Source organism: Colletotrichum chrysophilum, assembly GCF_026319265.1.
Source record: "Colletotrichum chrysophilum strain AFK26 chromosome Unknown scaffold_6, whole genome shotgun sequence".
In the NCBI taxonomy this organism is placed as follows: domain Eukaryota; kingdom Fungi; phylum Ascomycota; class Sordariomycetes; order Glomerellales; family Glomerellaceae; genus Colletotrichum; species Colletotrichum chrysophilum.
This window is the reverse complement of record NW_026517293.1, coordinates 277,167-304,899: the sequence shown is the minus strand read 5'-3', so window position 1 is coordinate 304,899 and position 27,733 is coordinate 277,167. Positions and strand designations below refer to the sequence as shown.

Genomic DNA, 27,733 nt, shown 5'->3' with positions numbered 1-27,733 from the left:
ACAAGGTTGTGTTCGTGGACCAACAGATTATCGTTGGACCTTGGCAGGGGTCGGACAAAGACAAACATTCAAAAGGTCCAGCAAACACAAGGATATCTAGCCACCTGCAGCTTCGGAGAATCCTGGAAGACGACCAACGGCATATCAATAATGTAAGAAGCAGCATGCCAATTTGGCCACCGCCTCAAGGGCACATACATCGGACCATATCAACCAACAAGGGTTTACATCCCCGTTTCAAAGCCGTCTTCCCCGGAGCGGCATAACTGGTAATTGTATCCATTCTTCACCGGTACGCCAATCTTGTGCAACTCGCTTGTGCCAGGGATGCGGGACAAGACGCATTTCGCACGATCAATCATATCCCCTAATTTGCAGCCCTGTCTAAGCGAAGCCCGCTCGCTATCGCCCCGTGTATCCAACCAGGTTCCAAATTCGCTCATCAAGGACTTGAACTCACCGGTTACGTTGCATTCTCACAGCCTATTGTTGGCTATCAATCTTGGTTCATGGGTAGACTCCACAGACTTCGGAGGAGAGGTGAACGGTCCGACGGAGTCTTCCGCCTCTTTGCTACCGGAAGAATTTCTCGATGCACCCCTGTGAATACCAGGGAACTTCGTGTGATTCAAGCGCTTTGCCATTCAAACGACTCCGGGCGCCCGATCGGATGGCCTTCACCCTGTACATTGGGCCGGACGGCTCCGGCGATGATCCTCCAGTTCGCGCCGGATCGACGATCCGGCCGACCTCCGATCGGGCGTCCCACTTCCAGAACTCGCGCATTATCGGAGCATTCGGCGCTCAGTACACCGGCGCAGGCAATTTCCTCATAAATCAGGCAGTCTTAATCGCTCAAGATATGGGGTACATGAGCCCCCGCTTGGTTCCCCCTTTCGTGGACCATAACACCGGATTTTCCGGGGTAAGGGACCTCCGCCATCACCGGAAATGCCGAGGCAGTCACCATTCTCACTGGCATCACGGCACGTTGCCTTCATGAACGAGTTGTTTGGTTCAGGAGTTATTTCTTGTACATATAATTACTTCTTTACGCTTCATTGAATGCATGGCTGATATGTACAGTAGAAAAGTGTATACAGGCAAAAGTAATTAAGCTTATTAGCTTTAAACGCAGTTCCAGCTCTCAGGGATGTTGGGGTCTCCAGAGCCAGAGTAGACGTTGCGAGTAGGGTACTTGCAGTGCTTCCTCGTGAACGCAACGCCGGCATCCTTGGTACCGTTAACGTACGCGGTCCCGAGGATCGACTCGGGGGCGATGCCGTCCTCAACCCAGTGAACAATGGCAGACAGCACGTTGCCCTCCGCCTCGTAGCCCGCAACAGCGGCAGGCTTGTTGCCGATGAAGGTCGCGCCGGGGCCGCCGCTGCAGTGGTTCATGCCCGAGATGCGGAAGTAGCGGTAGAACTCGTCGAGCTGCGCGGAGGTGAGGCCCATGGTGCGCGAGACGTGGTTGTAGTAGCGGGCGGAGTTGTCGCTGCTGATGATGGGGTCCTGGAGGCCGTGGTAGTGCAGGATCTTGGTGCCGCGGTCCTTGACGCCGGAGAGGTCGCCCTTCCAGGTGGCGATGTCGAAGGGGTTCAGGTCGGAGGAGTAGGCCATATCCTTGACGGTCAGGGTGGCGGGGTCCCAGTTGGGGTCGTTGTAGACGACGTAACGGAACCAGTCTCTGGTGTAGGGGAAGGCGGTGCCGGTGAGGAGGATGTTGGTCGCGTCGGCGCCGGGCTGGAGGCGGGGGTAGACGAGGGAGCCGTCGACGCCGTAGACGTCGGAGAAGACGGAGCGGACGGTCTCGGCTTGGGTGCCGGTCAGGCAGTTGGTGGAGTTGCCGGCGCCGCAGATGAGGGACTCAGGGCGGTACTGGCACAGGTCGGGGTCCTCGATGATGCCGTCGACGTGTCCGTCGAGACCGTCGCACTGGGTCAAGACGTCCTTAACAACGAGAGCCCACTGGTCCTTGGAGAGGAACGTGGGAGAGCCCTCGGTGCCGGTGGCCAGGAGGAAGTGGCCGCTCCAGGAGGTGAGGTTGTTGAAGGAGAAGGCGGGGGCGCCAGCCACGATACCGTCGAAGTCATCAGGGAAGTCCTGGGCCTCCTTGAAGCCCTGTCTTCCACCCGTGGAGCATCCAAGGTAGTAAGATCTGGTGTGCTCCTTGCCGTAAAAGGCCTTGGTCACGTTCTTGCCGACAACGACGCCGGTGTGAAGGGAGCGGTAGGCAAAGTCCTCGATGACGCCGGGGTTGTTGTAGAAAGGCTCGCCAACGGTTCCGTTGTGGCCGTTGTTCGCACCAACAGTCGCGAAACCGCGGGAGGTGGCATAGGCCATGTCCTCGTACTGGATGCAGCCGCCGGTTCCTCCGTTGCCGGTGCTCAGGAAGCGGCCTGTCCAGTTGGAAGGGAGCCAGGCCTCGAGACTGATGTTGCTGGTGGCGCCAGTGGTGACCAGCATGGAGACACGGCAGAGCTCGACATCGACAACCTGGCTGGTGCCAGAGCAGGTCGGGTGGCGCTCGGGGAAGGTCAGGTTGGCGCCTGCGGGCTCGACGTTGGTGAACCAGACGGTGGTGTTCTCGTAGGCGAACGACTTTGCGAAGTTGGCGCAGTCGTCGGCGAAGGCGGCCATGGCGACCTGGGCTGCCGGGAGCAGCAGCGCTGCCGAGGTAGTGAACGACTTCATCTCGGAGAAGGGGTGTTGTTGAACAGGACAGAATCCGAGCTGGAGAGGAGGACAGGTGCCAAGTAGATCCATCCAGGACGATCGTCTCTTGTCGGGGCCGGGGCGGTTCTTATATGTTGGCAGATGCAACCTGGGCAACGCGGCAATGGACCTGACCTTGCAAATTTGACGACGTCAAAGTGTTCATCTCAACGGCCCCGGCACCACGATGCGACGTCGTTCTCCTTCCAAACAGCTGCCCTCCCTCGGCGATCCCATCGGGGGAAGATGCCGGTGTAGCTATGGTGTGGAGGGACGGCACTTGGCACCGGCATGCCATGGATGCTGAATCAAGTGCACCACCAGAGCCCTGACGACTGACAAGCCCCCGATTGACCCAGCTGAGCTTAGCTTTGTTTTTTCCCCACGACAAAATAAACTTGAGGGGGATGAACCATGCATCGGCAATAGCGAAGTGCGGAGAAGCGCGGCCCTAAAAGGTGGCTTTCCGGGGGACGCATCGCTGAGGAAGAATCTTCTCCCGCCCGGCAGGCAAGCATTTTGGTGTTCTTGGATATTTACTAGAGTCTCGGAAGCTTCTGAAGGGGGCATCTGGGCCGTTCATGGCATGGAGATGGACTGATTGGACTCTAAAGCGGAAGATGAAGCTTGTTTGGATGGTGTGGGCTCAGGCTGAGGGAATAGGAGGCGCTGACGCGATAGGAGTTTAGATGGAGATTGATAACGACGTCGACGCCCCATCGGACCACTAATAACGCCGAGTATAGGTCTTTACGTCTTAGTGAGAGAGGATCTGTAGTCGTAGTCTACTGGAGAGCTGTAGCAGTAGACTGGAGAACGAGGAGTCGGGTGCAATTTCGTCTATCGCAAGCGTAAAACTCGTCGATGTCTTGGCAACCCAGGACGCCGACAAAACATGCCTTTGAACATGTAATCAAGAAACAATTGCAGCGAAGTGGCGTCGAAACCAGTTTGAGCCTCAGTCTCGAAGTCCCGATTTTGATCAGACGATCCGCAGATTGTTTGGACTTGGAAAATTTGATGTTTCGAGAGTCAAAACACATGGCGATGGGATGACCAACAAGACCCGCGCGCAGGCAAAAAAACGACTCAACGTCAACAGGAGGTATCCCTGCCACGTCGCACCCGTCCCTGAAGATCTCCAACTGTCAACTACGGAAACAAAATGCATCCTTTGCTTATGGCATCTGTACCGTACGCGTGTTCACGTTGTAGCAGATCGTGGAAATGCCCCCTTAATCTGCTTGAAGAATCATCTAGCCTACAAACCTGCCGAATAAGGGCCGCACAGCGGTTAAGATCTTGCCCGCCGACACTGTACCGTATCATCTGTCCAATAATATCTCAGTGGTGTTGTAACCAGAATCTGGGCACTATGCTCCTCGATGCCCAATGACTAGCGGAGTGTTCCGCTGCACGACCCTTTTTCATCCATCCTCATGGTGAAGGGCTCCCGGATTGGTTCCGAGAAGGTCGGAACTGTCCCATGGCGCGCGCAAAATGACTCGGAAAGCTGCCTCCAATCACGTGCTTGGCATCTGGACTAGGACCACGGTCCGAAGCCAAGTCGGCGCAGCTGTCGATCATCAAATTTGCAAGTCCCTATTTCGGACCGTTGCGCCAGGGGTGGACGTGGACTCAATGCTCAAATCCAGCAGGAGATCGCCAGCAGCCGTAGAATACGCGGGAGAAAAGAGAAGGCTGAGAGTGTCATTTGCTTTGGGCAAAGCTGGTCAGCTGTCGCCTGGTAGGCAAAACAAAAGACACCATTCTCGTCTTTTTTTGTCTCCTGTCGGCGACCCAGTCCGATGCCTGCAGGTGGTATTCGCAGCGGACTGAAACTCCGACGCCGGCGTGGTGGCGTCTCCGGGATTCCTCCGGCCGCGAGACTCCGGTCATGTAAGTGGCGGGACGGAGCGGTCCATGTGCGCCGCTCGATCTCTCAGCGATTCGAGAGGCTAATGCAGGCGGAAATTGCCTGCATTGAGTTGCAAGACATGAACCAACGGCGTCGTACTCGGGCGAGTCGTGCCTCCTATATACTATATAACGACGCCTATCTCACTCTCACTCGACTTTGAGTAACGGTCCGAAGGTTCGTCGATGCTTGCCTTCGGACCGAGCTATGTGTGTTCCCTGAACACCACTGGAGCGCGTTGGCTATGTAGCTGCTACCAATTTCTGAGAGTCTATACTACGTTTGGAGGGTTTCATTGGCCAGAAAAGCTATGGTAGATTTTGGGTACTATGTCTCTCGCGATGTTCTTGCTTGCCGACGGGATACCGCTGGTTCAGACCGAAATGCAAAAGCGTCGCAAATATCCAAGACGGTAGATCTGACAGACCTCTTAAATATCTTCCATTCGTCGGCTGGGCAGAAATTCATTGCCAAGCTATTCTTAATTTGGCGTAATTGTTTTCAACGTCATGGACGTCAACGCCTCGTGGACGTCGCCCAGCTGGGCGGAGTTGGCCTCTCTCAAATTGCCAACTTCTCTGCCGACATCGAATTCGGCGCTCTACTGGCTTGCTCTCATCGTTGTCGCCTCTGTGGTTGCTGTGTCCCCACTTCGCAAGTCGTTCCAGTCTGCCGAGATCTATCCCGTCATCAACAAGACCAAGGAAGAGTACCTAAAAGATGGAAAGGGTCTTCTTGCGAGAGGAGCAAAGGAACACGGCGGGAAGCCCTTTCGGGTGTATACCGGGCAGGGCACGATGACGATCCTGGCCCCCGAATTTGCCATGGAGGTTCGGAATGATAATCGGTTGAGCTCGACGGAGTTCTTGTTGGCTGTAAGTGGACTTGAACAGCATCAGGCACTACCTTTCTGACCATTCTCAAGTACTGGCAAGCCGGAACCCCGGGGTTCGAGCCATATTTTAGTTCTGGTAGTGAACTGCTCCGGGAGATGATCAGGAGTCATCTCACGCAAACCGATATTTGTGAGACGATCTGCCGTGGGACTTCACTCCAGCTTACTGATGTGCTTCACAGCCAAGCTCTCCAGCCAACTATCCGAAGAGGCTTCAGATGCGCTCCGCGACGTCTTCACAGACAACGAAGGTAATCTCTCCCAACCCAGATCCCCAGAAGCACTCACTCACGCCCCTTAGAATGGCACGAAATAACCCTCGCCCAAGCCATCCCTCAAATCGTCGCCCGCGTCTCCGCCCTCGTCTTCCTCGGCCCAGAACTCTGCCGCGACCCGCGCTGGCTCAACATCACAATGACCTACCCCAGCAAAGCCATGGCGGCCGCCAAAGTCCTGCGCTCCTACCCGTCGCCGATCCGGCGCCTCGTGCACTGGTTCCTGCCTTGCTGCCGCGAGCTGCGGCAGATGCTGCGCACGGCGTGCCGCGCGATCGAGCCCATCCAGCAGCGGCGCCGCGAACAGGAGGCCGAGGGCGTGGTGTTCAGCAACGCGCTCGCGTGGATCGAGAAGCTGGCGAAGAAGCAGCAGGACCGCACGGCGCAGAACGCGGCGTATCAGCAGCTGGGGCTGAGTATCTTGGCGAACGCGTCGAGCACGGATCTGGTTTCGCAGAATATTCTGGATTTGTGTTTGAATGAGGAGTTGATTGAGCCGTTGAGGGAGGAGGTGAAGAAGGTTGCGGCTGAGGGGTGGAAGAGCTCTGCGCTGTATAACTTGAGGTTGATGGATAGTGTGTTGAAGGAGACGCTGCGGTTGAAGCCGATCGCGACTGGTAAGTCTCCATGATAGGAGCATGGCTTTGGAGCAGCAATACTGACATCTTGGGTAGTCGCGCTAGGCCGTCGTGTGATGGAAGACAACGTCAAGTTGAGCGACGGCAGCGTTCTTCCCCGGACTACGGGCGTGGCAGTTTCCTCCGCAAACATGTGGGATCCTGTAAGTACACCGCCATCTCACTTCGGACCCGGACTCTTGACTGATTGACTTGCAGGAAATTTATCCCAACCCCGACAAGTTCGACGGCTACCGCTTCCTGCGCATGCGCGAGGCCGGCAACAACGAGCACATTGCGCAACTAGCCAGCGTGTCTCCTGAGCACCTGGGCTTTGGCTTGGGAGCTCACGCCTGTCCCGGCCGCTTCTTCGGTGCGAGCACGACCAAGCTGGTCATGGCACACTTCTTGCTCAAGTATGAGTTCAAGCTGCCGAACGACGACATGACCGCCGTCGATCCCATGCGCTTCGGATTCTCGACGTTGGTGAACCCAAGGGCGAAGATTCTGATTCGTCGGAGGAAAGATGTGGCTTGAAGCAGAGATATCGAATGCCGCTGGGCTGGGAGTGGAAGCTCGTCTGAGCCTGGAGAGTTGGGTGAGAAACGCAGACAGGGCCCTATCTTTACAACAGGCGTCAGATTCTATGAGAACACGTCGCGATGAGAATCTACGTGATGCCGGGCCGTCTCACCATCTGTGTAACTTGTTGCGCCCCGTGTAAATACTTGGTACCGAACAGCTATCCCAAACCGGAAAAGAACTCATCAGCAATAAGCTTCTTCGGGGGTTGCATCCATACAACACCATTAATCAATCGACCAGCAAGACTGCGGAAGTTCCTGGCTGCATCAAGCCAAGAACGGCAGTCTCCGGTCAAGCGATTGGCGGAACATGATTCCGCGGGACGGGTTCTCCGGGGCGGGGGTCCTCGGTTTTCGTAGCCATCTGCGGGGAGATGCTACCATTTTACCCCTCTCAACTATCCAGATGTGAACCAAATTACCTTCGTTCCGGGAAGTGAGTGATATGCGTAGGTACGCGGCGTATCTCGGTTTCGCATTCTTGAGGCCGTGGAAGATCAGGGCCGTATGCCGGCTCTGTGACCCATGGCAAGGCGGACGCCACGTGCGCGATGGATGGTTGCGATGATCTTGCTGTACCAACTTCGAACATTGAAGCACGATTAGGAAATCAATGGAACGACCTTGGCGATATGACGGGAGCGACATCCGATCGATGCCATGCGACCAAGCCACCAAACGGAGGCTCCACATCCGCTTCGCCCATTGAAGCCAAAATAAACCCTTCCGCCAAGGATGAACGCCTCCTCAAAAGAAGATAAATCACGGGCAAATTCCATGATGCCTTGCAGCCCAGGTCCTCAACCACCCAAGCCGCCAAGATGATGCACCTGCTAGCCCTCCTCAGCCTCTGCCTGGCCTTCCTGACCAGCGCCGCCCTCGGCGCGGAGGTCGTGCCGCGGGCGACCTTCACCGAGGTGACGTCCTACGGCGACAACCCGACCGGCACGCGCATGTGGCTCTACGTGCCCAACAACCTCGCAGCCAAGCCGGCCGTCGTCGTGGGCATCCACTGGTGCAGCGGCAGCGCGTTGGCGTACTACCAGGGCAGCCAGTGGGCGCGGTACGCCGAGACTTACGGCTACATCGTCATCTACCCGCAGACGCCGTACACGCGCGACAACTGCTGGGACGTGGCGTCCAAGATGACGCTGACGCATAACGGTGGTGGCGCGAGCAACTCGATTGCGAACATGGTCAAATTCGTGATTGCGCAGTATGGAGCGGACGCCAGTAAAGTGTTTGCGACGGGGATCTCATCGGGTGCCATGATGACAGTGAGCGAGATGCGGATAGCTTCATTAGATGTGGGAACTGACGCCGGATTTAGAATGTGCTCGCCGCGACGTACCCCGACATCTTCGCCGCGGGAATCGCGTACGCGGGCGTCCCGGCCGGCTGCTTCATGAGCGCGGCCGACGTGCCTGACGAGTGGAACTCGACGTGCTCGACGGGCCAGAGCATCTGGACGCAGCAGCAGTGGGCGAACGTGGTGTACAACATGTACCCGGGCTACACGGGCGCGCGGCCGAAGATTCAGATCTACCACGGCACGGCGGACGAGGCGCTGAATGTGCAGAACTACTACGAGACGATCAAGCAGTGGACGGGCGTGTTTGGGTACTCGACGACGCCGCAGTCGACGACGCCTGATTACCCGCGGAGCCCGTACACGAGATATGTGTTTGGGGAGAAGTTGCAAGTAAGTCTGGATTGTGAGTGTGTGTATGTGAACAGGTGCTGACTCGAGGCGGGCGGGCAGACTTTTCTCGGACAGGGCGTCACTCACTCGATTGACGTGTTCCCGGAGGAGGACCTCAAGTGGTTTGGGTTCACGGTAAGATTCCTGGCATGGAGGTTGGGAGAATGGACCTGACATGGAGCAGAACCCGGTGACCTCGACGGCCGGAAGCCCGACGACGACGACGCTGCGGACGAGCACCACTTCGACGGCCAGATCGACGACGACGACGGCGGCCGGAGGGTCCGGATCGGCACCGCAATGGGGCCAATGCGGCGGCATCAACTGGACGGGTGCGACTTCTGTGAGTTGATAGAGGGCAATGCAGATGTTGGGCCATTTACTAATGAGTTGGCAGTGCGCGAGCCCGTACACTTGCATCAAGGTCAACGACTGTGAGTCCTCTTTTCGTGCCATTTCATACTATCGCTGACGACGTGTGTTGAAGGGTACTCTCAGTGCCAGTGATGTCGAGAGAGAGGGGATCTGTTGAGCCATGAGGGCCAGACGATGACGCCGAACAAAGGATTGTAGCACATCCGGCCATGTCGCATACTGTTTTACCAGACTCCGTGAAGTACAGAACGCGAATAGAAGCAATTTCAGTTCTTATCATGCTGTTCGCGGGCTCATGCGCTGGCTGGGCCTGCGACGTGGAATGCGGGATGAGATGCAATCGTGATGAAAGCAGCCAGGCTCGCAAAGGGGTGACGAAGGATTAAAGGCTGGACCGACAGCCGGGGTGAGTCCCGATCGGTGTTCCGCGAGACAGGAGCATTCCAGCGGAACAAGGCCAAAAAGCAAGCTGAGGTGCTGGTGGATGTCTCGGCAAAAACAAAACACGATCGCGACGCAGTCTTAGACTGAGAGAGTGAGACATTCATCGGGCGCTGAAGAAGGGCCCAGTCAGGCAGCACGTCCATGGGCAGCCCGTGGTTGTGGGTGATGACTGTCACTGAAACCCAGCTGTTGCTGCAGGACAAGAAGATGGGAGGAGGAGGAGAAAGGTAAAAGTTTGAGCTTAAACCCGGAGGCTGAGGTGAGGCTATTCCCGTCGGGGTCCCACGTGCACCGCGTTGCCCAGGCCATTCGATCATTTATCATGGTTCACTTTCAGTCCACCGCATCGATCGGTGAGGCCCAACCACGTGACCCGTATTTAGGTCCCTCGTGTGAATTTCGCTTCTGCAAGGCGCGGGAGGCCGGTGTTTTCACTTTTTCGCTTTTCAGGGTCCGCGGTGGCGTCATTCCCCGCTGAGAGTGCGAACCTTGCAAGCGCTAACAAATGCAGGCTTTGCAAAGAGTCTCTGTGCTCTGTAATAATGAATTCAAGAGACTGCAAGAGAGAGAGAGAGAGAGAGAGAGAGAGAGAGAGAGACGCATAACCGCCCAGATTGCCATGGTCATCGACATTGACGCGGGATATTCTGCCCATCACCAAAGACACTGTCTGAGACTCCCCCAACATGTACGACGTGACCCGACACCTGACTTGACTTTGGTCACGGGACAATGTCTTGTCTTGGTCTTCCGTGTCTTGTGTCTCGCTTTTGTTGTACCCGTCCAGTCTTAGCCCGCAGTCAATGTCCCCCCTTCACCCTCCGGCGCGAGTCCGTCCTCTCTCGTCCTCCACTCGGACTCGTTCTTGGTTTCCTCTTGGGCTCCTCTTCCTCTTGGGCACTCCGTCTAAAGGTGACACACCCTGGTCCCCTCGGCTTAAGCCTCACCGCTATTACCTCAGCTAAACAGCCTGGACGACATGCAAACCAGGGGGGGTGCCTCCACTGCCGATCCGAAACTTGGCCGCCCAACACTGCGAACTGACGTAGAGTTGTAACGCCATTGGGCCTAGAAGCTGCTGCGGCCTTCTGTTGTGCAGTCCACCGTCCGTCCACACGCACACACACACCATGCATGTACCTCTAGCACACAGTCAGCGCAGGTATGTACACCCACAGATGAGAAGGAGAGAGAGGAGAGAGAGTCCACCGGAGAGCCTCTTCCTGTTGTTCCCTCTTCTGCTCATCGTCTATTCGTCCATGTCCCATGTGGGTTGGCTCTATCCGTCAGTATGTACGAGTAGCAGCAGCATTGCATGTAATGTATCCCCCCCACCCCCGCGATACAAAGAGACCTGTTCCCATCCACATCACTACACCCTCTTCACAAGTACCTTTCTATCTTGTTTTCCCGCGCATAAACAACCAGGGCCTGCAAGCGGCTCGAGCTTTCGTGAAGTCATGCCGCAGCGAATCGAACTTCAAAAACAACTTTGAAGCTTTTCAGCATCTTCCCTCCTCTCCCCACGATTCTTCCATGTCCATTGCCCACGGTTCCATGACCTGACCTCTGTCACCCTCGCCGAGCACCCCTCAACCGAGGCTTCTTCCCGCTTCCTCCCATCCCCTCCAATTGAGACTCTTCGTTAGTCCCGGGGCTCCTTTCTTCGTCATTGACGATTATTCTTTCTCCCCGCCAACTCCATCGTCGGAAAATAAACATCGGCGTCTCCCAAAACACCACCACGACGCATCACCACCACCACCGCCGCCGCCCAGCATGTCCGACACATCACCCTCCTCGGCGGACGAACGTCTACGGACGGCCGTCATCGCCGAACACCTCCCCGCCGGCTACGGCACCTCCTTCGACGGCACCCGAACCATGTCCAACCTCGACCTCACCCGCCAAAACTCCAACCCGCTCAAGACCCCGAGCCTCCACGGCAGCAGCAAGGGCAACAGCCAGGGCAACGCCCTTGACGCCGATGAACCCCAAGAAGTCTCCTCGCTCCTCCTCCCCGGCGGCGACATCCACCGCGACCTCTACAAGATCTCCGCCAGGGAACAGGGCGTCAAGCGCTCCCAGACCTTCTCCCACCCGCGCCGCACCGAGTCCGGCCACGAGTCCGACCTCGCCGCCGCCGACATGCTGATGCCCCAGGGCTTCCGCCGCCAGTTCGTCATGCAGAAGCGCGGCTTCACCGCCGCGAACCTGCCCATCACCCGCAACTTTGTCGAGTTCCTCGACTTCTACGGCGCCTTCGCCGGCGAGGACCTCGCGGACTCGGACGAGGAGGCCATCATGTCGGACGACGAGGACGAGGAACAAGGACGCACCGCGCCGACAGAGACGAGGCCGCTCCTCGGCCGCCGGCGGTCCTCCCGCTTCGCCAAGAAGGTCGGCGACGCGAGCACGACAAAGACCTTCTTCACGACGTTAAAGGCCTTCATCGGCACGGGCATCATGTTCCTGCCCAAGGCCTTCAAGAACGGCGGCATCCTCTTCTCCTCCATCACCATGCTCCTCGTCGCCGTCATCTCCATGGCCGCCTTCCACCTGCTGCTGCAGTGCCGCACCCGCTACGGCGGCGGCTACGGCGACCTCGGCAAGGAGATCTCAGGCCCGCGCATGCGCTCCCTCATCTTGGCCTCCATCACGCTCTCCCAGCTCGGCTTCGTCTGCACGGGTCTGGTCTTCGTCGCCGACAACTGGTTCTCCTTCCTGCAGGCCGTCACCAACGGCGCGAACCCCCTCGACTCCACCGCCCTCATCGCCCTGCAGGCCATCATCTTCGTGCCGCTCGCTTTCATCCGCAACATCTCCAAGCTCGGCCCCGCCGCTCTCCTCGCCGACGTCTTCATCGTCATGGGCGTCGGCTACATCTGGTGGTACGATATCTCCGCCCTCGCGACCCGCGGCATGGACCCCTCCGTCCGCCTCTTCAACCCGGCCTCCTACACCCTCACCATCGGCGCCTCCATCTTCACCTTCGAGGGCATCGGCCTCATCATCCCCATCCAGGCCAGCATGAAGAAGCCCGAGCACTTTGAGAAGCTCCTCGCCGGCGTCATGCTGCTCATCACCTGCGTCTTCACCTCCGTCGGCGCCCTCTGCTACGCCACCTTCGGCGACCGCACCCAGATCGAGGTCATCAACAACTACCCGCAGGACTCGCGCCTCGTCAACGCCGTGCAGTTCATGTACGCCCTCGCCGTCCTCGTCGGCAACCCCGTCCAGCTGTTCCCCGCCATGCGCATCATCGAGGGCAAGGTCTTTGGCCACCGCTCCGGCAAGAAGGACCTCGTCACCAAGTGGAAGAAGAACGCCTTCCGCACGGCCCTGGTGGCCGTCTGCATCGGCGTCTCCATCGCCGGCTCTGCCAACCTCGACCGCTTCGTCGCCCTCATCGGGTCTTTTGCGTGCGTGCCGCTGGTGTACATTTACCCGCCGTACCTGCACATGAAGGGCGTCGCCGAGACGAGGAAGGAGAAGATTTATGACATTGCGCTCATGACGCTCGGGTTGGTGGGCATGGTGTACACCACAGCCATCACCCTGGCCACGAGCTTCCTGTAACGATAGAAATCATGACCTGTGTAGAAAGTACAGCATCACCTGCATGAGATTGTAACATTTTTGTTGAAAATAAAATTACAGCGTAGAGCTTTTTGCTATTTACTCACTTTTGATGAAGCCCCCTTCAATCCTCGCGCCAGCGTACAGCCCAATCCCCTTTTGCGAAACTCGGTTCGACCACTTTGCCCTGCATGACAGCCTCACACTTCCTCCTCTCCTCGCCGACAAGGAACCCAAACACAACCCCCCGCCGCGCCGCGCACCTCACCAGCTCCCGCTCGTGTGCCTTCTTCTGCCCCTCGTTCCTCTTCTCCCGCATCTCGTCCGTCTCCTCAATCCGCTCCGCCTTGCCCTTCTCCCCGCCCACGCTCCCGTTGACTTGCGACTTCTCCTGCGGCGGCCGCACCCGCGTCCCGCTGCGCACCGAAAGGCTCGCCATCACGCTCGGGTCAACATCAAGCTCGCTCGACCGCGTCCGCCCCAGCATCTCGTCAATGATCTCCTCCCCGGGGTCCTCCTCCTCCTTCTCATGGCCCACGTCCACCCCCTCGTCCTCCGCCTTCTCCGGAATCACCCTCGAGGCGCGGTTCTTCCTCCTCCCAAACACCTTCTCCGGATCCTTCCTTTCCCCAAACACCTTGCCCTCGACCACGTCGCACGGGACAAGCACCCGCGTGTCGCCCTTGACCTTTTTGACGTTGGTGTCGAGGGGCTCGTCGCCCTGCAGGAAGCGCACAAAGGCCGCCTCGATCTCGCGGTCGAGACGGCCCGGCTTCTGGCCCCGGCAGCGCGCGGAGCAGTACTTTGGCGGCTCCGAGTTGGCGGGCTTCGAGGAGGTGGATTTGCGGGAGGAGATGACGCGGCCGCACGTGCGGCAGTACGGCGTCTGGTCGCCGTTTGGGAGGAGGTAGAAGGGCGCGGGCGTGGCCTGGGATTTGGAGGGCCGGGACCAGGAGTCCATCCAGGACATTTTGCCGCGCGAGGTGGGGTGGAGGGTCGAGAAGCGGTTGCGGAGGGGGTTGGTGATCGGGAGGTGCTTGGTTGTAAAGAGTCGGATGCTGAGTGAGCGGGTGAGCATTGGCGAGATGTTGAGAGGTGAGGTTGTGATGGTCAAAGGGATGAGGTGAGGGAAGGTTGGGTGTTGGTGGTCTGGGGTTGGCTACGTCATCGATGTCATTTTCTGCTACTTCCGGAAGGCGTGGTCTCAGCCGTTATTCTTGCCCAAATTATTGAACACAATTCGCTCCAGAATGAAGAATTCGAGTACGAATATTAACGAGAACGAGACTTTTCTTCATTCTTGCCTATCGCTGATGTACCAGACGTTTTCTGTGGGCGAGGCGAATGCGTGACACCAGAACAACCTTGTCTTTAATGGGATGACACCTAGGTCTCAAATGCACCCTTTTGGCCGTCAAATATCTCAATTCGTGCCTTCCCGGATGCATCTGAATCTCACTCTATACGAGTATTCGTTGGTCGCTGAAGTAAAGAGTCGAGGGCAGTCTCGCTCTCAATTGGCAATTCCGTCAGACATGTTTTCCGAGCCGACATGAGGCTAACTTTTCTTGTACTGTCAAGGCAGAGTTCTATGAATTCGCATACGTGCATGTTGTAACATTAGACTCAGAGGACCTTGTGATAAGTGAGGCACTCTGGATGGCTGTCGTCAAGTCCACCTCTCATGTCGACGACATCTCCCCTGCCTTGCTGGTATTCATCACATCGCTTTATAACATTCGAAGATGGAGTCTTCTTCATCAAAATAGCTGCTGGATTGCGTGTCACGGGGCACAGTGGTGCCTTCGAGAGAGGCATGCTGTCGAATTCCGCGGATGGTGTATTGTCACTGCACATTGCCGTTACCAAGCCTTTCCACTGCAATAGATGTGATTGCGAAAGTCTAAGGCGGTGAACGTGCTTATGAGACCGTTTCGACACAATGTCTAGCCACATGTCCTGTCCTGTCCTGCTGAGGCTTTATGAACCTGGCGTTTCCCTAGAGCCAATCAAGAGCTTCCGCTGGCCGCATAATAATAGCTGCGGTACCACTTCTGATTAGAAGATGGAAAGAGATCGGAGTCGTTGTAAGGAGTAAGAAGGCCATAATTAAAAGGCTTTTCCGTCCCTTTCGCTCATGGGCCGAATGGGGGGCCTTATTGTATCACGAGTGGACGCCTCGCCGTCGGCTAAAGGCTGAAACAAGGGGCCTGAATAAGGTGTAGCCGTGGTCCTGGTACCTTAGTAGCGTAGCTCGGAAATGCAGCTGATGTATGCCTTCCTTTAGAATTAACGCTCAAAGGTTTCCTGAAATGAAAGGAATAGACAAGTGGAACGGGAGAAGGACAGGCTGGAAATGGAGGAACTGGAAGCTCGTAAACAGTCACATACAAAGCTTGATTCTTTCTTGGGACGGAGTATCGTCCACCAAGGCACAAGTAGTCTGCTCATACCAAGATGAATCGGTCGGACTATGTTGCCGACGTCGGCTGGGCCCCGTGATGGCACCGTAGCAGCGAGAGTTCGTCCCGACTGCTGCGGGGGCCTGAGTCCCAGGAAGAAAACTGTTACTTCCTTGTCCTGTATGTCACAAGGCGTGCCGAGTACCCGGGTCGTGGGATTTGCATGTTCACGTCAATTGCCATCTTGATACTAATTGGGAAAATTCTGGGCCGGACGGACCAACTTCTGTCCCAGAAAGTCACCGCCGGCCTTTGACATGATAGACATCTACGCTCTCTGCAGTAATTCCGCTGCGCCCTACTGCGTACTGTTTTTAAACATGGGACGAGTCATTCTGGCTGAACTCGAGGAACGCTCCGGACAGCTCCGCTCGCGCTTTGGCCAGCGGAAACCCAATATGGCGGTGCTCGCCTCTGGTCCACTCCTCAGGCGACGAACTGAGAATTTCCGGCCTGGTCGAGTAACCCAAATATCATGAAGATCTCTTGTTTTGTCTTGATGATATTGAATCTCGTTGATACTCAGGGAACAGAGCAACCGGTTACTACACCATACAGCAGACGCTTTGGTAATGCTCAGTTCATCGTCGAGCAAGACTTTTTTATAGATACACATAACAAGCCAGCACTCGTTCATAAGGCTTAATTTTAAGCTAAGCCTCGGAACGTCACAGGTTGATTGAACCCCGGACCCCAGGAAGGGCAGATGTCCATTATCACTAGTCAAGCTTTTCAGCTAAACCACAGATCGTCCCTATTCCATTGTTCTGTGTGGCACGACTCAACCACGTTTACTGAACCGTAGGGCGCATTTCTTGTAAGTTTCATAACTTATATTACCTACCTCAGCTCCTCATCTCGGCGACGTCACCATGCCGACGATCAGTCTGAATGAGGCTGCACCTAAGAGCGTTGGACTTTTGCATCAAGAATACTCATCATGAGTTCTGAGGTCCCGAGGCCTCATGAAGATTCGTACTTAGGAACCTAGCTAACAATTATTCGTTACTTTTGATACGGCGGTGCACTACACGATGTTGAGCGATGCGACGGAAAACTAGACGCGCAGACTTGATCACTACCAGATCCCATAGACGCACTAGACGAGATTCACGAGTAATGTGAGGAATAGACGAGCAAAGGCCTTATGAGGGAGTTGTCAGGGCGAAAGTGTACTACTTGCCGGTTCGGACGATGCACCACTGAACCTTATTTGCCCATGGGTGATCCCCCGAGATCGATCAGCCCTCTAGTAACAGCATTATCACCACATGACTTACCCCTGCCCTCTTTAAGTAATGAGGAAGTGTCCGTACCACATGGATGGCTATCAAGAATGAATTCTTGGGCCAATGCAAATGGATATAAAAACGAAATAGATTTCGCCCTTAGCTTGCAGTATTGAGCTATCATCTTCACGCTCTTTTTAGCTGCTTTCAACCCCAACATCCGAAATGCGTCTCATCACCTTCTTCTGCGCTCTCTTGAGTGTCTCTCTTGTGTCAGCCGACTGCAAGAAATGCGTCGCGTCAGACAGCGGCCGCTATGCTTGCCTCAACGACAACAACGGATGCCAGAATGCGCGGGTGAGCAGCAAATTCCCCTTTGGGGCAAAGGTTTGCTGCGACGATGCCGCCTTCCCCCACATCAGCTGCTCCAAGGAATGCACATAAGGTACGCAACCCCGTATCAGAAGCATGACCTGTTCTCACCAATTATAGGAACCGTTGAAAAGATAAGGACTCGCAATGGTGAACGAGCGGGTTTTTGTCACGAATTCGAGCGCCTCGTCTTTCAACAAACAACAACATTTCGACCCGTGGTTGGCCGTGATTATCATATATTTGATACTATGTGTTACGACTTAGGGAAGGGACGGCAGCGGAACTATAAGTGCCTACCAAGGTATGGAGAGTTGGACTGGAGAATTTGTATCCAAGATCATAGGGAATAACAGGAACCTAGCAACTAAATGGGGAAAAAAAAAAGACCGAGCAAGTTCAATGCGCCACTCTCATCACCTATTATGAATAGGAGATGATTGTAAAAGTGAGAATTCCCAGCCAGGACCTCCCTCGTTTGAAAGATCCGTTAGAAACGCAGAAAGTGGAGACCGGACTGTTGCGGTCGCATCATAAGTCTGTGGACATTGATTCGATAGTAGAGTAGGTCCATCCCCAGGGCCAAGATCACGGTCTATGGCGTCGTTAACAACAGTATCATCAAAGCTTGGGAACAAGGCTTCGTCGATCATCGCATCAAACTCCTCTGCTGTCAGTTGATGCCCACCGGAAGCTTCGCAAGAAGCCTGTTGCAACTGGTTGTCCGCCGCGATGGCCGGGATGTTTTGTGAGTGTGGTTCCGTTCGATGAGACACGCGTTCATGCCGTGACGACAGGCTTGCCTGTGATGTCGATTTGCCGGGAGCCGGATCTGCCAACATGACAAGTGACTGCATGTAATCAAATTCAGTCGTAGAGCTGCGAACGCAAATTATGCTGGCCTCGTCTTTATCCAAATCATCAACTACGTTCCCGATTGCTCGTGCGTAGTCATCCAAGGGAGAGGGTTGCGAAGATGCTCCTTTTTTCCCTGGAGCGGTTTCCGACATTCGACCTCGTTTTTCGTCAAGGCCCCCTCCTGCAACGGACACATCTTTCCTGCTTTGCTGATTTTCATCATATAGCTTAGATGCGTTCGTAGGTTGAGATTTGATCATTGAAATAGCCGCTGGGTCCATAGGGCAAAATGGTGGTTCGGAAAGGCCCTGGAATCGTGCGAAGAAGCTACTGAAGAGGTGGACCGAAGAGCCTGAGGGCAAAGATGATTCATGTAGAGGACGGAGTGCGTGTATACGAAACAGAGTGTCAATCCACAAATGAGCCGGGCTGAAGAATGTTCTCATGGTACCCAGGACAGTGAATACTACTTTCAGATGGTTGACAGATTCGTTGCGGCGAGCGTGGTCATTCTCAGCGCGAAGCTGACTTAAAAATACACTTCCTGCGAGGAAGAGGATATACCCGAGGAATGGAGGCTGGATTCAGTTAGTTGAGATGTCAAGTCGAAGAGAATCAAGAATGATCGAGTAGAACGCACTGAGCACATGTCAAGTTCCAGAATCTTCCGACATAAAAGCGTGGCACGGCGAGCGCCATCCATGCATGCAACAGACCGTTCCTTCCGAAAGGCTTCGGGAGCGGAAGGGAATACAATTTCTTTCCTGGTGTGGCGGTGGTTTGTTTGGTCCTTAGACGCCGTCCTTTCACGGCACTCCGCTGTGCCAGCGTGGTCCCATGGCACCACACCGACCGGCAAGAAGACTCTATTAAGTAGGATTCGGGCTCCGTAGGACATGGTAAGAGTGGTGAGGCGCTCTCCAGTATGCTGCTCATCATGCAGTACCGAGCACACGGTCTCTTGTGTTAAAGCCAGATCTCCGGCATGAAGCGCGTAGAGAGCATCCAAGTCACGCTTCAGAGCCATGAAGCTTGAATCGATAGACCAGGGCGCAGGTTTCATCTGCGTCATGTCCTCCCGTGCCAGCGCAACACATCGAAGGAGCAGTTGAGCAAGCTGAGGGAGTAGCATAGAGGGTATCAAAGTATTCGCGGATTCGTGGTCTTCGGCGTCGATTAGAACTGGCCACTTGAAGGAGCAAGTCCCAAAAGGTTCAATAATATGGCCGATCGATTGAAAAGCGCTGGCGACTTTGAGATAACCGTCTATTCTGTCCAATATTTGTGATATTTCCTCGTCAACCTTGGTGAGAGATTGTCGCAGTGGAGGTATGGATGCCGCTGCCATCGCTGCTATATCGACCAGTCAGCTCAAGGCGACTTCAAATCAAACATCATCGAACAACGAAGACTGATCTCACTTATATCATACCAAGCTTGCAGTCCACGCCCTTGGTATGTCTCGAACACTGACAAAACGCCGAGACTCAGGATTCGCTGAAACTTCAACTGAAGGGTGTTTTCATGGCCTGAACTGAGGCATTCTCGTGCATCTGACGCGAAGACCTCACAATCGAATGGAGCTGATCTCACGCTTTGTCTCGAGAAGGGAACACTTGCCGCGCACATGGCGTGACAGAGGTGACGTGTTGCTTGACCGCTTTCTAGGAGCGATAGGAAGTAGCAGAAGGGCAAGAGTGGACATTCCTGGCGATTGACTGTAGCGAAGAAGGTCAAGACCAAATGCATTGTTTCGTCAGCGGATATACTTGCGCTTCCACGAAGTGTCAACACAGCGAGAGCAGTGAATCAAATTCTTTAGGGTACTGACCCTTTGACAAGGTACTTCTCTTGTCCCATGGTTTTGATTAATCCTGCTCGCCAATTATGGGCATGACCACAACTCAACTGCGATCTCGTAGCGCCGGAACCAACTAGCGGGGAGCTTTCCAATACTCGAGGAAGTCTTCTAGTTGACGTCTCTAGTAATGTGGAGATGCTGCGTGGGCCAGATGTAGAAACGTTCTTGTCCTGGTCGAATTGGGCATGTTTTGGACGGGGACCGCGTTTTCGTCTATTTAGTTCAAAGTGGCACTTGGTGCCGAGTCTCTCACACGTTGAACATGGCGTATTTCCCGTACAACGAACCTAAGTGGGATCAGCAAAAATCGCCAGCTACAGCTGCACCAGCGTGCTCAGACTGAAACTCGCCTTCCGCTTCCTACACTCTTCGCAGGCAAGCGACTGCATGATGCATCGTCGGTGACCTTGAAGTTGGTGGCCTTCGTCTCTTAGATGTTGCGAATAAGATTGGGAAATTTTCGTTGTGAACAATGCTGGTAAAAGTGCGGGATACTAAAATGGAGACTTCCGACTGAATGCAACATACATCGGGTTGAATGTCGCCATCGTGAATGTAGGAAGCTTCCTCGCGGGCCCTATCGCTGGGGTCTTGGTAGACTGGGTGGGTCGCAAGAAGTCCCTTGCCGTAGGCAACAGCATCGCTGTTGTGGCGGTAATAACCCAAGCTCTCGCAAAGAATGGTGAGAATATGTTGTATTATTCAAGTCTTGGAACTAATACACTCGCAGAACCTACACTTCTAGCCGGTCGCCTCATTCTTGGAATGGCCTTCATCATTAATAGCGTTGCAGGACCCTCGTTGGTTGCCGAATCCACTCCAGGCCGCTGGCATGGTTTGTTGACGAATTACATCAGCCTCGCCATGCCAGTCTTTGGAACTATTAGCGGAGCTGCAATATTTGGAGTTTACCTCGCCGGCTCGGACTGGGCATGGCGAGGTGCAATTCTGGGAGAGCTTGGTGGCCCGATACTGGCCATCATTGGGTTAGCGTTTGTACCGGAGTCTCCTCGTTGGCTGATCGACCAGAATCGAAATGACGAGGCCCTTGAAGTACTTTTGCGAATGCACCCGCCAAGTGCGGAACGGGACGTAATCGTGGAGGCTGAATATCAACAGATGCTCCAGACAATCCACTTCGAAAAGCAGTCTGAAGAATCAGGCGCAAGCAGTTGGGGAGCTTTGGTCAAAACAGCATCCGATCGTCGCCGTTTCGCTATTGTGGTATTGACGAACATCTTTTTCCAAATCTCCGGCTCAAACACTTTCCCGTACTTCTTGACTCTGGTCGTACAATCTGCCAGAATCGTAGAAGCACGGACAACACTTCTCGTCAACCTTGGTTTGTGCATTTGGGGCTGTTTCGCCGTTGCCTTTGGCGTGTGGTTCTCCGAGTATGTTGGCGCCAAGCGATTCTTGCTTGCGAACACCGCTATCATGACACTCTGCCTGGCTATGTTGGCGCTCCTCGGCGCCTTGGGGATTGCCAACCCTCAAAAGCAATCAAGCTTTGGAATTGGGGCTGTGGTCATCATTTTCATCTTCCACTTCGTTTCCTTCAGCTCTTGGATGATTCTCAACTACACCTATCCGCCACGGATTCTCCGGTTTGGTCAGCGAGCGAAGGGCTTTGCCCTGGCGCAAGCGACAGGATTTGCCTTCTGCGTCATGATGACCTACATACTTCCTGTTGCGCTCGAGAAAATGGGTTGGCGTTTCTACGCGACCAACGCAGCCTGGAACCTAGGGATTCTCGCGATAATATGGTGGCTCTTCGTTGAAACCAAAGGTATGTGCGCTCCTGTACGATTAGACTGGATTTGTCTTGGTGAGGTCAGTGGCAAGCTGAGAACTGACTCAAATAGGAAAAACTCTCGAGGAAATCGACGCCTTATTTGAGGGAGTCGTGCACTTCGAATCGGGTGCCGAGAAGCTGAATGCAACTGTCATTGAGGGCGTGGAAGAGATAGCTGATGGCACTTCAAAGATCGAGGCTTCCAGGAAGATGAAGGAAAGTAGTCTAAACCGACAGACTTCACCTGCCCAGTGATAGACAGAGATTGAGTTGGATTTCGTATAGATCCGAACAACACCGGTCACTGATGGCACGCATAGACACAGAAGTTGAACAATCAAATATTTTGGTATTTTACAGCTTTTGGTACAAGGACTGTTCTGTCTTGCCCAGTGGTATGTATAAAATGCACGCTATGTCCAGACATAATAGGTACAATGGAAGAAAAAGTGCCACCCCTCAACTAAGCCAGGCTCAACCTGCGTGCTCGGAACCGCTTACTGGCCGAAGGTGAACTCGGGGATCTCGATGGTAGTGACGACCCAGGTCTTGCCGCCGTCGCTGGTGCTCATGTCGCCGGTGACACCCTGGCCCTTGCCCATGGTGTTGATGTAGTTGGCGTCGGCCTTGTCGAGGATGATCTTGGTGTTGATCCAAGAGTGAGCACCGATGGTGCCGCAGTCCTCCTCGGCGCACTCAACGGCGGAGCCCCAGCCCTGGGCGTGGCCGTCCTTGGTGGACAGGGTGGAGATGACCTTGTCGTTCAGGGAGACGGTCTGGGTGTAGTTGCCAGAGGCATCGTCGTACTTGTCTGTGGGAGATATGTTAACGAACTGCATAGTCGAAGCATGGCAAGCAGCGCAACTTACAGTGCATGGTGATCTTGTCACCCTCGGCGGCGTCGGTGCCCTCAGTCTGGACGGGCATCTGAGAGTTGGCACCGGTGGACATCAGGGTGTAGGCGTAGGCGGACCACTTGTTGGAGTTCCAGTTCTCGGCAATGGACTGGATCAGGTCACCGTTGGAGGTACCCATGCCAACCCAGAGAGAGGCGTCACCTTTGTTGTTGGCAGGGGCGGCGGGAAGGACGAGAGTAGAGGTGGCCTCGCGAATCCAAGAGTCGGAGGAGACGGGTCCGGTGCTGAAGGCAGGGCCCATAGCGGCCTGGACGCCGGCAACGGCCGTGACGGCAAGGGCGGAGACGATCTGGCTGGTGGAAGGCATTGTGTGTGTTGGTAGTTGGTAGAGACTGAATTTGGTAGTGATTTAAAGAGTGGCAGTTGAATGAATAGAAAAGATCGACTAGCGATTGAAGTTGATTGCTGAAGTTGTTGGCCAAGAGAAGAACCCCGAACTTGGCGAGAGGATCGCGTTCTTTATAATTCTTTGCCTCCAACCCAGTCAGGCATGTCCCGCTGGCCGAATCCGAAAAGGTCACACGCCTTCGAGCTGGCGCTACGCCCTATACGAGGGCATCAACGAAGGTGGAAAGCCGTACCCGCGAGTTCGGATCCATCTTGTTTCAATCATAATGGTTTTTGTGGGTTTGTCACGGCGGGTTCATGATGGATCCGGGAATACAACTGTTCTGGAAAGGAGGTTGCATCTCGCTTGGGCGCTTGCACTGGAGTGAGTGGTGATCTTCGCCGAACTAGCCGGAAAATGACATCGGCTGTTGTCAAGTCCTGAGATTGGCGGGCGGAATGGATATCCGGGTTGTTTGATGGGTCATGTAAGCTATTACTCAGGGTTGACGCCTGGAGAGTGCGGAAAAGAGCACGTCTGTAGGCTGTACCCGTAACTCAGTCTTGACTCTAACGCAAAATGTCTGCTATATCAGCGCATTTTATCGACTCTATTTCGTCGTCATACCATCTACACGGCGCAGATTCTGCCAAGGACCACTGCCGAACAGGCGCGATGTGTTTAGCTGAAATTGGGTCTAGCCATCGATGACCCCTGACGCTGTCTCAACAGGGTTGACGCACTTTTGTTCCGAAAGGAGGCGTTTGCGGGTTGATCCACCAATCAATCCGGCGCTCGGATTTTAATCAATTTGTTGCTTCTGAAACGTAAATAGACGCCGCAGTAATTCCACCACCAATACCAACGGAGCGCTCCGTCATCCCTTGATCCCCACATTGAATGCCCCATTCCCTCAGTCGATTCAAGCGAGATTGTTCTGAACTGACGTTTTGCTTGAGATGAACCAACATGGAAAGTCGTGGGGTTTCATGACACGGCATGCGCTGCGGAAAATTCGCGATTGGTGGGACGCCATCCGAAGTGGTGCTGTGGTCGATCGCCCCTTTCCTGGATGGCTCCGCCAAGGCAGCTCCCGTCTCTTGTCAGAAATCAGACGATGGACGAATTCGATCGAGAATGGTTTGAAATACTCAGTAGATAAACGCTGTTCTTTGGTTGTTGAGCCTCAATGTCTAATACACGCATTTGGGTCGCATTAAGGCCCGCGTGGGATGGCGCATTATGGTCTGAGCTGAATGCTAAAATTGGGGGATCAGTCTAACGGGTAACCATAAATGATTCCTTTTAAGGCACGGATAAACTGCCCAACATTAGTGTCAGCAATATATCAAACTTTGGTCTCGTGATTTGAGTGCCGCTATCCGCCCCAAGCGACATTACTACTGTAATATCTGTTGGCAGCGCTCACTGAGCTCTTTGAAACAACACTAACATACTCTCGAAGTCTTTGTCTGTTGTCCTCAGTCATGAGTCTTAAGGTCAACTAACCGAAGAAGGGTTTTGATTGCATGCATGCACTCTGACTTCACCTGAAAGCTACCACGGCGTTTTAATAGCATCCAATCCCTGCACAAGTTCTTTCTGTAAAAATGGCCACACAGTGAACCTAGTACCGGTTGTTTCAGACGGTCCTGCGAGAGTTTTTCCTGCCTTCGTCAAGCTTGTATAGTGAGATAATCTTGTTCACTGTCTTCGCAAAGTAATTCGGTCCACATGACTTACTCGTACAATCGGAAAGTGGGCGAAGAATGGGCCTCTCGACTCTCGAGGTGGTGCATCAAGCCCGACGATGATTACATATTGATGAATGTCTAAGCGAATCGAGTCAAGTCGGGCAAAGCTGCACGACAAAATTGTCTTGTCTCGTTCTCATCCTAATCTCTACTCTCCGCATGTTTGCGCAACAGTTTCGAAGTCACTGCTATTCAACAAGGGTTCACCTATGTCACGATTTGCCAAGTACATAGCCGCGGGGCAACAGCCGCCAGCTGCGGGGAGTGGATTATCGCCAAGAGGCGCGATTTCGCTTGGCATATGGTTGTCTCCCAAGGGGGACGAATGTGAATGTGTTGGCTTGGCGTCAAGCGTTGTCGGACCATAAATGCTTATCACGAACTGCAGTCTTCGTGGCAAGGGAAATTATCATAAGAAAGGCCAGATGGTCAATATCTTGCACCTTGTACTTCAAGAACCTCAACTTCGCAGTCTCTTGTCTGATACGATGTTCACTCGGTCTTATCACGAGTATCCAACCTCACTATCTTGCATCGCGCTGGCTTCCGGCGCAAGATAAGGATATTGCTAAGTGGGCCGCTGGGCTGGCGCCAACGTAGCTTGCTGACATTGGGGTCTTGGTTCGCAGGCATCCCGTTCCGATAACCAATCCGGATGAGCTAAACCCCGTTACCTCCGTTGGGGGCCAGGGATTCGGATCCGGCTCCGTGGGTCGTGAGGCCGCTATCGGCTCGAAGACACCGATCAAAAATATGTACGCGGACTAGGCGAGTCCGACACAAGCTGCAAGTCTATCGGCCATATCTCATCTGACAGCCCGTGTCACACTAACGCATTCTCGATGATTGACACACGGAAATTTGACAACGGCAAACGGTGCCAAGTTGCATGTGTTTAAATACAAATTGACTGAAAGCTATGTGATCTGCGTGCTTCATTCGAATGTCACATATTCATCGAGTCACCTGCGACAACATGTGGTTTGTGCCTGCTCTCGCTTTAGCTTCACTGGCTCTTACGGCCCACGTGGACCAAGGCCGCCTTATCCGGATCAACGGTGTCCATTATTATTCCGGAGGAGTTCCCGTTGGCCACCTGCGAACCGACCTTCTCCGGAATACCACGACAGAATACGCCGATTTATTGCCTATGACTGTTCTAGAGCTCTCAAATTATGCGCTGTCGATAGATGAGCTTTTGAATACTACAACGACCTACGAGACCTCGGACGATGTTTTTCAGCCAGCTTTTCTCCAAACGCTGTACCTTCGTCTCAATATAGCGGACAACATGACCATTGACGGTTCGGAGCTTTCTGACTGCCTTCAAAAATTGGGAACTTCGATTCTGGTTTCATCATCTCAGATTCAAGGGGTTGCCTCAAGTGTCGAGACGTTCAGTGCGAGCCTCGACCTGCCCAAGGGTCCATACTTCATCTCGGTTCATAGCGGGAACATTTACAAGGCGTATCGGCTGTACGACGACGACAACTTGGCTTTTGTCCAAGGAGTTGTTAGTGACGAGGCAGGAGGTTTTACCTCGCTTCCGGCGGTCACTGAAAATGTCATGGCGAAGAGCATTGCGGTGCCCTCCCGGCTTCACTACACTGCGTCTCAGGAAAAGCCACTTGCCGGCCTCCGCTTCGGTGTGAAGGACATCTTTCACGTCAAGGGTGTCGCCACAAGTGGAGGAAACAGGGCCTACTTCTACCTATATGAGCGACAGAACCAGACAGCCCCATCTATCCAACGGTTGATTGATCTTGGAGCGGTCCTCGTAGGGAAGATGGGCACAGTTCAGTTCGCCAATGGCGACCGTCCGACAGCTGACTGGGTCGACTTGCACGCACCGTTCAACCCACGTGGCGACGGATACCAAGATCCCAGCGGCTCATCTACTGGCCCTGGTGCTGGTATTGCGGCGTACGAATGGCTAGATTTGGCTGTTGGCAGTGATACCGGTGGCTCGATGCGTGGTCCGGCAGGACAACAAGGAATCTTTGGAAATAGGCCCTCGACAGGAGCCATTTCGCTGGAACATGTCATCCCGTTGAGCCCCGTCTCAGACACCGCCGGGATGTTTGCACGAAGCGGTAGTCTATGGGCCAAGGTGACCCAAGCTTGGTACCCGGACTTTGCGTCTAACTACTCCGCGTACCCAAAGAAGATCTATCGTTCCACAGTGGAGGGAGGGGCCTGGTCTGGAGGGTCCAGCGAAGGAGCCGCTAAAGTGATCGAATCTTTTGTTCGAAAGCTTGAGCAATTTCTTCAAGTTCAGTCGACACCTGCCAATTACACTCAACTTTGGATGGAGACGCACAGCAACTTGATTACAGACGTCAACGAGATGCTTTATCTGACTTACGGGGTTTTCATCTCTCACGACCAGTGGCAACTGCATGGGCAACCTTTCTTCAAAGATTATGCGGCCAGGTATGATGGAAGACAGCCATACATCAACCCAGGCCCCCTGGCAAGATGGCAATGGGGTCAGCTTTATGCAACCGATGGTATCTACGCACAAGCCCTCCGCAATATCTCCATCTTCAAGAGCTGGTACGAGACCGAGGGCTATGGCAGAAAGGATGCAAAGACTTGCTCTGAGGGGCTTTACATATACCCTTGGTCCATCGGCGAGCCTTCGTACCGCGACCAATATTTTCAAGCCCGGACTACACCGCCGCTTGGATTTGACGACTCGTCAGTTCCAGTCATGACAGGGGCTCCGGAAGTTGTCGTTCCAATCGGCGAAGTTCCATACAACAGCACCAAGTCCATGCATACTGAATATCTCCCTGTCACGATGGCATTGAGGATGGCGAGGGGATGCGACTACCACTTGGCAAGTCTTGTCCAAGATCTTGAGGCAAATGGTGTTCTCCGAGCAGTCGCAGCGGGCTCAAGGCTATATCCGTAGACTCTATAGGCATGTATAGTCAACAACCCCCTCCATTGTGCATATTCACTCAAGCTGAACCAGCTGTTGGATGTCACATGCACATTGCAATCCATGTACTTCTCAAGTTCAATTATTTGTGTTGTTCATTACG

The 27,733-nt window shown here is 54.3% G+C and overlaps 8 protein-coding genes across 8 annotated transcripts; 5 read left to right on the top strand and 3 right to left on the bottom strand.

The window, feature by feature from the left end:
• Positions 1-1,128: 1,128 nt before the first annotated feature.
• Positions 1,129-2,697, bottom strand: COL26b_001402 (uncharacterized protein; the record flags this gene model as incomplete). Its single annotated transcript, XM_053174353.1, has 1 exon — positions 1,129-2,697. The coding sequence occupies one exon, from the start codon at positions 2,695-2,697 to the stop codon at positions 1,129-1,131; it is 1,569 nt and encodes a 522-aa protein (XP_053041663.1).
• A 2,448-nt stretch (positions 2,698-5,145) lies between these two features.
• Positions 5,146-6,960, top strand: COL26b_001401 (uncharacterized protein; the record flags this gene model as incomplete). Its single annotated transcript, XM_053174352.1, has 5 exons — positions 5,146-5,511; positions 5,719-5,782; positions 5,833-6,423; positions 6,481-6,587; positions 6,643-6,960. 5 exons carry the CDS (start codon positions 5,146-5,148, stop codon positions 6,958-6,960), a joined length of 1,446 nt encoding a protein of 481 aa, XP_053041662.1.
• An 868-nt stretch (positions 6,961-7,828) lies between these two features.
• On the top strand, positions 7,829-9,061 carry COL26b_001400 (uncharacterized protein; the record flags this gene model as incomplete). The annotated part of the gene is made up of 4 exons (XM_053174351.1): positions 7,829-8,284; positions 8,338-8,709; positions 8,758-8,844; positions 8,894-9,061. The coding sequence occupies 4 exons, from the start codon at positions 7,829-7,831 to the stop codon at positions 9,059-9,061; spliced, it is 1,083 nt and encodes a 360-aa protein (XP_053041661.1).
• Positions 9,062-11,307: 2,246 nt separating this feature from the next.
• Positions 11,308-13,107, top strand: COL26b_001399 (uncharacterized protein; the record flags this gene model as incomplete). Its single annotated transcript, XM_053174350.1, has 1 exon — positions 11,308-13,107. The coding sequence occupies one exon, from the start codon at positions 11,308-11,310 to the stop codon at positions 13,105-13,107; it is 1,800 nt and encodes a 599-aa protein (XP_053041660.1).
• Positions 13,108-13,231: 124 nt separating this feature from the next.
• Positions 13,232-14,077, bottom strand: COL26b_001398 (uncharacterized protein; the record flags this gene model as incomplete). The annotated part of the gene is made up of 1 exon (XM_053174349.1): positions 13,232-14,077. The coding sequence occupies one exon, from the start codon at positions 14,075-14,077 to the stop codon at positions 13,232-13,234; it is 846 nt and encodes a 281-aa protein (XP_053041659.1).
• A 7,249-nt stretch (positions 14,078-21,326) lies between these two features.
• COL26b_001397 (uncharacterized protein) lies at positions 21,327-21,939 on the top strand (the record flags this gene model as incomplete). The annotated part of the gene is made up of 2 exons (XM_053174348.1): positions 21,327-21,678; positions 21,755-21,939. 2 exons carry the CDS (start codon positions 21,327-21,329, stop codon positions 21,937-21,939), a joined length of 537 nt encoding a protein of 178 aa, XP_053041658.1.
• Positions 21,940-22,181: 242 nt separating this feature from the next.
• Positions 22,182-22,908, bottom strand: COL26b_001396 (uncharacterized protein; the record flags this gene model as incomplete). Its single annotated transcript, XM_053174347.1, has 2 exons — positions 22,182-22,495; positions 22,554-22,908. 2 exons carry the CDS (start codon positions 22,906-22,908, stop codon positions 22,182-22,184), a joined length of 669 nt encoding a protein of 222 aa, XP_053041657.1.
• A 3,066-nt stretch (positions 22,909-25,974) lies between these two features.
• COL26b_001395 (uncharacterized protein) lies at positions 25,975-27,600 on the top strand (the record flags this gene model as incomplete). Its single annotated transcript, XM_053174346.1, has 1 exon — positions 25,975-27,600. The coding sequence occupies one exon, from the start codon at positions 25,975-25,977 to the stop codon at positions 27,598-27,600; it is 1,626 nt and encodes a 541-aa protein (XP_053041656.1).
• Between the last annotated feature and the right edge of the window lie 133 nt (positions 27,601-27,733).